The following is a 10987-nucleotide window of genomic DNA, read 5'->3' on the forward strand; positions in this document are numbered from 1 at the left end:
TGGGAACAAAACAAGTATTAGGAAAAATTCAAGAATTCAATGGTGAGTTAGAAACCTTCGAAAACTATGTTGAGAGGTTGGACCAATTTTTTAAAATTAATACGATTAAGAATGAGGACAAGGTTTCTTATTTTATCTCTCTCATGGGCCCTGAATTGTATTCAACCCTTAAAAACATTCTGATGCCAAAAAAACCTAGTGAGGTTATACTTATGACGTAATAGTAGCACAGCTTACAGCCCATTTTGTACCTAAGAAGAATATCTCTTATGAGAGGTTTGTTTTTAATAAAAGGAGTCAAAGAGAGGGGGAGACTGTCTCAGACTTTGCTATTCAATTAAAAAAATTAGCGGCTTCTTGCAAATTTGAAAAATTCTTGGATGATGCCCTTAAAGATAGATTTTTGTGTGGACTCAAATCAAATGTTATCCAAAGTAGGTTGTTGTCTGAGGGAGACACTTTAACTTTTGAAAAGGCTTTGGAGTTGGCCTTGGTCCTAGAGGAGGCTAGTAGAAATGTTAAGAGTTTTCATCCTGGAGTGTACTAGAACGACAATCAAATATCTGAGGTTAATTACGTTAAGTATAGGCCTAAACAAAGGTTTGGCCCTAGACCTAGTAGTAGCGAAAGTTTGGGTAGGCCAAGTAATAGTGAGAATTTTGGTAGGCCAAGTTGGCCTAATTCAAGGCAAGGTTTACACCAGTTGTGTACTTGTTGTGGTAGAAACCATGAGAGTAAAAATTGTATGTACAGAACTTACAGTTGTAATATTTGCCATAGGAGGGGTCATTTGGCAAAAGTTTGTCGGCAGGCCGCCAGTAGGCCTAGTACTAGAATTAACTATTGTGATGATGGCGATGAAGTTGTAAATCCTCAACCAGGTGCGGAGCATGATAGTGGTGAAGAAGAGTTTGGGCTGTACACCATAGCCTATTCTAACTCTAAGAATAAACCTGGCGCAATTACAGCTGATGTAATGGTAAATGACATATGTGTTAAAATGGCTATTGATTCGGGGGCAGTAGTATCAGTGATGCCTGAGGATGTTTTCCTCCGGCTTTACCAGGGGCGAGTGCCTAAGCTAAGGGAGAGTAAAATGAGATTGAAGACTTATACTGGTCAATGTATTGAAGTTTTGGGAGAGTTTCAGGCAAATCTTTCGGCTGGAGATGAGTCGCATGTTCTGCCGCTGGTGGTTGTACGGAATGAGCAACCAAATCAACCTTCGCTTTTGGGGCGAAACTGGTTGGCGAGACTTAAGTTAAACTGGAGGGAGATCATGAGGAACTGGCAACCAAAGAGTGGGACTGTCATGCAGCTTGAAGGTAGGAATGTTCCATATACATCTACTTCTAGTGTTGAGGATTTAAAATCAAGATTTCCTACTGTTTTTGAGCCTGGTATAGGAACAATTAGAGATATTAAAGTAAACCTAGTGTTGAAAGAAAATGCCAATCCGGTCTTTTGCAAGGCTCGTAACGTACCATATGCGCTGCAGGATGCGCTTGAGAAAGAAATCGATAACTTAATCAGGAATGAAGTGATGTATCCTGTGACCCAAACTAATTGGGCCACTCCTGTTGTTTTGGTTGAAAAGGGTAACAACTCTATTAGAATTTGTGGCGACTTTAAACAGACAATTAATCCTCAGTTACGCACAGATTATTATCCACTCCCTACTCCAGATGAGATTTTTGCTAAAATTGCTGGTTCAAAATTGTTCTCAAAAATTGATTTGTCAGCTGCATATAATCAACTTAGAGTAGACGAAAACTCTCAGGAGCTTCTAACGATTAATACGACTAAGGGTTTATTTCGTTATTCTCGCCTCCCTTTCGGAGTGATAAGCGCTGGGGCCATTTTCCAATCCGTCATGGACAAGATTTTGAATGGGTTGGATAGAACATTTTGCTATCTAGATGACATTTTGATTGTGGCTCAAACTCATGAGGAAATGCACCGAAATGCGGTTGCAGTATTGTCGAGACTAGAGCATTATGGGGTAAAAATAAACCCCGCTAAGAGTGAATTTTTTAAGGATAGCCTAATTTTCTTAGGGCATAGGCTAAGTGAAAATAAAATACAGCCTAGTGAAGAACTGTCTAAAGCTATTGTTAGTGCTCCCAGGCCAGAAAATTTGACACAGCTACGATCCTACCTGGGGTTGATCAATTATTATAGTAAATACCTCAACAACTTGTCTAATTTGTTTCAACCATTGTATGGTCTGCTAAACAAGGGGGTCAAATGGGGTTGGTCTGAACAGTGTGAGGAAGCGTTCCAGAAGAGTAAGGAGCTTTTGTTAGGAGATAGAGTTTTGATTCCATACGACCCAAAGTTAAAAGTGATTGTATCAGCTGATGCCAGTCCTTATGGGGTAGGAGCGGTTATCTCACACCAAATGCCTGATGGGTCTGAGCGACCCATAGCCTATGCTTCCCGAACACTAACGGTGCATGAAGTGAAATGTTCGCAAATAGAGAAGGAGGCCCTCGCTTTAGTGTTTGCAGTAAAAAAATTTCACATTTTCCTTTATGGCAAGAAGTTTCTTTTGGCTACTGATCACAGGCCTTTGACGTTTTTATTAGGCCCTACCAGGAGTATACCTACCTTAGCCGCTGCCCGTGTACAACGTTGGGCTCTGATCCTATCGGCCTATGAATATGAGATTGTTTACAAGAAGGGTTGTGATATGGCCAATGCCGATGGGCTTTCAAGGTTACCATGCCAAAATGAGAAGCCGGGACCGGAAAACACAGTTGCGTTTTTGTCCATAGCAAACGAACTACCGGTTACTGCCAAAGAAATTAGTACAGCAACTCGTTACGACCCGATCTTGTCAAAGGTTCTTGATTTTACGATCCATGGATGGCCAGAATACGTAAGCAACGAACTTCTGAAACCGTATGTTGTGAGGAGCCATGAATTGTCCGTGGATGGAGATTGTGTTTTGTGGGGGAGGAGAGTTATTATCCCGGAACCGTACCGGAAAGAAATCTTGTTTTTGCTACACAAAGAGCACCCTGGAGGCTCAAGAATGAAAAACCTGGCACGAGGGTATGTATGGTGGCCGAAAATGGACTCGGATATTGAAGAGCTGGTTAAAGGCTGTGGAATTTGCCAATCAACTCGCAACGCTTTGCCCCTTGCCCCATTACAGCGCTGGTCTTGGCCTAACCAGCCCTGGCAGAGAGTCCATGTGGATTTTGCGTCTTTCCATAACAAGGAATTCCTAATTCTGGTGGACAGTTACTCTAAGTGGCTGGAAGTGTTTCAAATGCAAACGACAACATCGGCAAAGACAATTGAAAGATTGAGATCTTGTTTTGCGGTATTCGGACTGCCTTGTACTCTGGTGAGTGATGGAGGACCTCAATTGAGATCCCAGGAATTTGAAGAATTCTTAAAGGCAAATGGCATTTTGCATGTAGTTAGTCCGCCTTATCATCCGGCTAGTAACGGCCTCGCTGAGCGTGCTGTCCAAACTACTAAGAACACCTTTTTGAGACAAATGCTGCAAGATGAAATGTCTAAATCTAAAAGGTCCGTTCAACATCGCATTGATAGTTTTTTATTTGTGTATAGAAATACACCACATACAGCAACCGGTTGTTCCCCAGCAGAAATGTTTTTCAAATTCAAGCCTAGGACTCATCTTTGTTTGTTAAAGCCACATTTGGAAGCTAAGGTCAACGAAAATCAAGAACGTATCATTCAGACAAGGAACAAGGGGGTAACTCCCAGGAACTTTGATGTGGGACAAAAGGTATTCGTAAAAAGCGTCAGGAATGAAAGGTTAAACTGGCTGCCTGGTATTGTTGCAAAAATTGTAAGTCCCATGACCTATTTAGTGAAGACCGAGGGCCGTACAAGATTTGTTCATGCCGACCACTTACGTGAGAACCATGTGGTGTCAGAGGATGAAGAGGATACAATAATTCCATGCCCTATACCAACTACGCAAATTATTAAATCACCCCCTGCAAGGCTGGATGTAGGAATTCCTGTACCTATTACTCAGCCAGAGACATCTGATGTGCAAGAAAGTGTATCCCCATCCAACGAAGTCAAGAATAAAAGTCCAGGCCCGCATAAGAGTCCTAAGGTGCTTTTGCGTCGATCTCAAAGAGAGTGGCGAGCGCCTACAAAATTAGATTGGTAAAAAAGATTTGTTTTCCCCCCCAAAAGTAGAAGTTGTTTATTTTTGTTTTATAATCGGTTGGGAGGGAATGTTATATATTCAAGAAGAGTTATTTATGTTATATTATATCGAGGCAAGTTGACCTCATCAAATAGTTTAAATGTTAACTTATCGGGCCTGGTGAAGGAACCAAACCAGGATGAGTCATTCGGTCAAAGTCCAAGAGGCTGACTAGCCGATCGAGAAGGCACAGTGACGGAACGCCATTCGACGTTATGAACCCGGTGAGTAAAGTCAACTCGTACGCTTACAGACAGTGTTAGTAGCCTAGTCTGCCAGTGTCCTGTACTTGTCCGGTTCTGTTCATTTCCAACGTCCGAGTCATAAAATAGAGGAATATAAAGCAACAACATGATTTACAGTCTGGTCCAGCCGTATTATTGACCCATTTCGATCGCTCCCTTTTCACATATTGTCAAACTATGAATAGAAAATTGATAATGTTAGTATAGATAATAATAGTGATAATGCCACTATTTTGTTTTTACAGTCGGTTCATTAGGCCTACGGTTCATAGCGAAGATACATTTATAGAGTTCTCGCTAGCGCTACCAACGGTACCGAACTGAACTGCAGACTCACTCATTAAAAGTCAGCTTTCCATTTTTATAGTTATTTACGCTTGGAAAAATATTTTGGTTACATATAAATAAAAAGTTTATTTTGTGATTTTGGGGGGTAATTGTTGTCAATGAAAATTAAAACACTTGGATCAGGACAACTTTAATGAGTACGACAATTTATACGGGGAGTTGTGTAGCTGTCTTGAAATGTTTGACGTTCCTGTCTTTCATTGAATAAAAAATATTGTCAAATAGAAATATTTTAGAGCTGTAAAAGTACATTGTACTGTTTACAAGTATTTATTTTTTTTTGTAAATTAAATAAACTCATTACTATCTAGAGTGCCAAATGCCAGATAGGGAACCGAAAAATAGGGGGCTGTACGTACGTACATGGATTGGTGACAAAAGGAATGATACATTTTACCTGTACGTAAATTAATTCATACATAGCCGAGATATGTTCATTTGGGGAATTCGCCACTTGGTCATTAAAATCAGAACGCACGTCAATGTTTCTTGCTCTGGTTAAAATTAAAGTACTTTTTAGTCGAGTCCTGGTACAGTTATTTTTAAAAGTTCCGGCGGCAGCAAGGATTGTTTTCAGTTACCAACGCATCACTAATATTTTTAAAATGGTTTAGCCTCTACTTTTTTATAATTTATACAATCGTGGATAGTTGGCAGACCGATTTAGAGACTATTTAAATGTAACAAAATATGTTTCAGGTACCGTCCAACATTATGCGGGGATCAATAACAATAATATTTATATAAATTGTCTTATTCCTACAACCATTAAAGATCTTGAGTTATATTTGTATACCACTTTTTCCTGTATCATAACTAATCTGTTGATGCTGACTTAGTGTATTTAATATTATACGAGTATTAAACAACGTGACGCGCAGCCATCTTTCACCTATCTTCAATTATACAAACTGACAATAAATCTACTGGTTCTTTTCATGATGACCCTACTTTTTAATAAAAAGTTTCGAACTAATCTCTTTGATCAACTGATCATGCTCTAAAATAGCAGTTATAACCTAACAAATTAAATTGTAAAAATCTCCTTAAGTAGGATACTAAAATATTTTAAATTAAACATTATCCTAAGAATTGTATTCATATGTGTCAACCAAAACGGTCGTTGATTACGTAGTAAAGCGAACTAAGACCTGTTTAGAAGTCGTGGAGTAGTATGTTCCTATTGATGATATTATTCCGTAGTGTTTCTCTCGTTCGACCCCAAGGAAATAAGGAATAGGGCCTAGTAGTTTACGAAACGATCGGGTAAAGATAGTCACATGTAGACAATTCAAGGTACGAGCTTTGGCGATTGCCTTTAAGGCGAGTGTCTTAAAGGCTAATTACGCTAGTTGCGTACACTACTTTACCTACGACTGTTTTCTTTTTTTTATTACTAACAATAATTACTCATAACGTCTAAGGAACCTCATTGGTTCAAACTTGACTGTAAATTACCAAAACAATGCTGTTGAGTAAGTAAAAGATAGTGTAAAGTGAATCTTTTAAATTTTAGGAACTGAACTGAAATGTTTAAAAAACTGTCTTAAGTAAAGTATCAGTTAATTTTGGTCCTTTGTTTATTTCAATAGGTATTTTTTAAAGAATCATTAAACCAACGCATAGGAAGAGAATCTGATTACTGAGAGTTATACTTTCAATTGAATACATTTAAGTATAAGCGACTAGTACACTGTTTATGATAAGAGTACATGAAACTTATCACAGTAACATTTATTTACTACTGTTTTGGAAAACTTATTAAATTCGTACTTCTTTGTGTTCAGATATTTTACAGGTCTCACCTTACCTCTTTATTATTTTTGACAAGGGTAAATATATTTTAGGTCGCATCCAGATATAGATGTGAACGAAGAATCGGGTACTCAAATCAAACACACATTGAATATTCAAGAAAACGCAAATTGGCGTGTGGGACCCCGTGAGGTAAGACGACGACTGGAGGTACAGAGATTATCGGGTGATCGTGGTAGCAGTGGGAACGAAGGTGTGAAGGAACATGCAATGGGGTTAATTCATTCAATCAGGCTATATTATCCGTCGTCGTATGATATAATTGTACAATGTACACGGATCGAACTAGCATATTAAATACAAGTACCTAAGAGAATTACAAATCGAGAAAAAAATATGTAATGCACTAGTCCTACACTAAAATGCTATAATGCATTTAGTATCGTAGAGCAGCTTCACCTCGATGGTTGCAATAAAAACCTATTGTGTTTTTAAACGTTGTGAAAATAATAACTCTTATTTCGCAGCTTACCAGGTCAATGCCATGATTAATCAGGCCTTAAATTCTACTCAATATCAATCTCCAAACAAATGATTAAAATTGAAAAATTGAAGTAGTAAGAATATGTCGCCTTTATTACAGAGTATACATACACATCATATGAAGCCTTGCTAATGCAATTTTATGAATTGAGATATTTGAACTTAAAATGTGTCCGAAACCATTATAGTTAGTTATTTAATTTTAATTTGACCAAGGTGTTTTGTTCATTATAATATAATTTAATTCAATTTTCAATAAACAAAGTTGTATTCACGTCTAATGTAAACGCTGTTCTTGGAATACCCACGGGTATGTGAAAAAGTTTGATTGAAAAAGTTATGATGGTTTGGTTAAAGACCGTTAGAATCACTTAAACCGCTATTATGTGTTATCCCCTACCACCCTCTCCATTCCACTGCCAATAAATTGTATAAGTTACTAAACTTTTTACAGGCACATATTCCTACATCAAACTATTATCTGAAATGAATATTAGATAATACGTTTTATATGATAGTGTTGCCATTTTGTATCTTCTTTGGAATAAAATCATGATTATAAAAATTTAGGTTTACTTTTTTATTACTATCTTCTAACCACCTAGTAAGCTTTTGTATCAATATATAAACTAAATTGTTGCAGTATATAATTATACAGTGAAAGCAGATTAAGCCTCATACAAAGTATTTTAATTCACTAGTGGTTTTAATAATATATTTTAGTTTTAGCTAGCTAATTCGTTTTTATAGGGGATTGCTATTAACGTAGGTGGTATGGTTTGACACGGGATGGATATACTTTTTCATTTTGATGTCCCTAGAGGCCAAAAACACTATTAGTTCAAATGTTTGTATGTGTTTTTATATATTTATATACTTATATATATACGTCCGAGAACGCAATAACCTGTGTAATATTTGTCCGATTTTGATGACATTTGGCAAGAAGGTGTAGGGCAGGATAAACTTGAATGAGTTTGCGAATCAGCATGATCGGACTATATCAACGGGGCTCTAGGGGCTAACGATACATTCATTATTGACACTTTCCATACATCAACAACGACCAAAAGTCGTCAAAGATTGAAACAAAAACTGCCAATTGAAACGTGAGATATGTTAGAACTACTTAGCCAAAGTTTTATGAGAAAATCTAAAAGCACAATGATATTTTAAGAATGCAATGATTAGAATTTAGAATTGTAAATACAGTAACATAAATATGGATGTTCGTGGATATACCGCGAATGAAATTGACCATGTCATTAATTTAACAAAAAATATAATAAATATTTTATGTGGTGGATACTAAGTATCATATTACTTAATAACTATCATAAATCAAATACTCCGTAATATGTGTTTTTGGAACACATATTAATACCCAAAGCCCTATAAGTTTAAGGGGATCCGCCACCTTTAAATGGCCAATTTTTAAAATTTTTTTAATTTTCCAAATATGTTATTTTCTTATTCTACACACTTTTCTGAGTATGTGTGTAGATTTTTATCTAAATCTGATTATTTTTTCATACAAAAAGAAATGAAATAAAATATTGACTCAGCTACGCTTCAAGCTTCAGTATCGAGCTTCCCTGAGTAAGCCTCAACTTTAAACTCTGTTTCCCAAAATTTGGATTTTCCGTGTTTCTTGGTACAAAAATTTGAATAACTTCTAAAGTATATTATATAAAATTATGAAATTTTTACCACTATTTCATTGTTATATTACCAATATTTTGTCTTATGGAAAACACTCTGACTTTAAAACTAACTGTGAAAAAAAAAATTATAAATAAAAAAAAAACTATAAATATTATGTGTTTTTAATTGTTTGTAACTTTTTTCCTAGCAATTTTATCTTATTTTCCATAAGACAAAAGTTTCTTTAAGCTATAAGGAATAAAAATTTAAAAAAATCAAGCCAAATGGTTAAAAAGCAAAAAAGTTATTTAAAGTATAAAATATGTGTAAAAAACGTAAAAAAACGTTAACATTTCAAATTATAAGATACTTAAAAGGGTTAAAAAAATAATTCCACCTGGAAACCTTATTTCTAACACTAATAAAACAAGCAAAAATGTTATTAGCAAAATTCACTTAAAAAATAAAAAAAATCATATTTAAGGTGGCGGATCGCCTTAAGCTTAACAATAGTATTTTCACATATTTTTAATGGGTTCTTTGCAACTGTTGCCAAATCTAAATTCATCAATAGGGTTAAACCCACGTTAGATTAGGGGTTTTCTTAGTTATTTTACCAATATAATGAGTTAGTACTAATACGAGCTTACGTCAGTTTATTATGTCTTCACAAGAACTCACAACACTTCACAAATTGTGTTGTGTAACTTTAGTAGAAATGTGAATATACCTTACTTTTTCTTTTATTCTAATTTTTTTTCTAGTGAAGTTTAGCTTGTGAGGTATTAAAAACTCGTTAACCTTATCCCAGAAAAATTAAATATACAAGGATGTGGTATTTATAAGCCATTTATTGTGATCAGTGACGCTCTACAATTTTAACACGTACTATTTATTCTTAATAACTGTATGCACAAGTTCATGCCTATGATATTTATATTATTGATATTATAATTCAACAATAACGATTTCCAGCGTGTTAATGCTCTGGAGCGAAGGGATTACTCCATACAACTCCAGCCAGGCGTGTCATCGAGAATTAATTGGATTATTATCGGTTTCTCGTATCGTTTATATAGGATCTGTTGAAAACATTGTTCGAAAAATCTATGAAAATAAGCGAATTGATTTTACGGATGTATACTTTGTAAGAAAACTAAAAGTCAATGTACTAATATAAGCTATTCATTTTAAGTATATACCTAATTAATTCTGAAATTACATTTCCTCTAGTTGAAAGCATTTGAGTATTTGTAGTTTGCTACATTAAATTTACAATCACATTGTACAAAGTGTTCAAATATTATTTTTAGTTTGTGCCTTTTAACGTTTTTAACGTTATTTTGTAAGGCAATAGTCCAAACACTAGATTTTTCCTAACTGACATCGATGTTTTTAACACAGTCCACTTCTTAGTCCAATGACAAATGATATCTAAGTCCTGAAACCGAAAATATTGAATGAAAATTCGAAGTAAAGCCAGGCAAAATACCAAATACCTGGCTCTTGAACATTAGGGTGAGGCTACAAATAAGTGAGCGATACGGAAGGTGGCGAAGTGGGGCTATAAAACACATTAGACTTTACTTCTCTGCATTGATAATGTTGTATGTACACCAAAGGCTCGTTGCAACATCTCGTTCATTCAGGTGATACAGTTATAGTAATTATTGATTTTGAATGCAACTGTATACAAGGTCAGTGTGCTAATATCTGCCATTCAATAAACCGTTTAAGAATTAGTTTCCATTTTATTTGCTCTAGGAGCACATAACAGCATCTCATTGCTGAAAGCCACTTTGAACATAGGATCAGTTTAGTAGAATCTAAAATAAATCATGCGATTTGTATAATTCTTCTCAAGGACAGTGGAATTCTAACAGTTGAAGAATAAATAACAACATTTAGTGTAAAATACCTAAAAGAAGTTTGAAAATCATCCTAATCACCTGGCTTTAAACCTCATTGACAACATAGCCACTACATAGGCTACAGACTAAAAGGAACTCATGGTTAGGCCTCAACTCACGCTTCTTTTAAGTAATTTCATTTTGTACTGTCATTTATGTTATGTTATTTATACTGTAGTATATACCTATTTCTTTTCATTAAAATATTTTAACGTTAGATCTTTTAATAGATAGAGACTAAGGAATGTTTTATTAACTGTTATCGTATTTGATGAATGTTCAAAAAGCTGAACAGATTGTAAATTAAATTGTGATTCAAAAAGTTTCTAGAAACAGTGTAC

General features: G+C 35.4%; 1 protein-coding gene across 1 annotated transcript; it reads left to right on the forward strand.

The window, feature by feature from the left end:
* The first annotated feature begins 1000 nt into the window (after window positions 1-1000).
* LOC128997800 (uncharacterized protein K02A2.6-like) lies at window positions 1001-4162 on the forward strand. The gene has a single exon (XM_054423517.1). It carries the CDS (start codon window positions 1001-1003, stop codon window positions 4160-4162), a length of 3162 nt encoding a protein of 1053 aa, XP_054279492.1.
* Window positions 4163-10987: the final 6825 nt, after the last annotated feature.

Source organism: Macrosteles quadrilineatus, unplaced genomic scaffold (genome assembly GCF_028750875.1).
Source record: "Macrosteles quadrilineatus isolate MER2022 unplaced genomic scaffold, UCM_ALF_1.0 Scaffold_1__1_contigs__length_201487025, whole genome shotgun sequence".
Taxonomy (NCBI): domain Eukaryota; kingdom Metazoa; phylum Arthropoda; class Insecta; order Hemiptera; family Cicadellidae; genus Macrosteles; species Macrosteles quadrilineatus.

Bases quoted from the DNA above. Each gene is read 5' to 3' on its own strand.
- LOC128997800 (XM_054423517.1), top strand. From the start codon at position 1,001: ATGGCTATTGATTCGGGGGCAGTAGTATCAGTGATGCCTGAGGATGTT.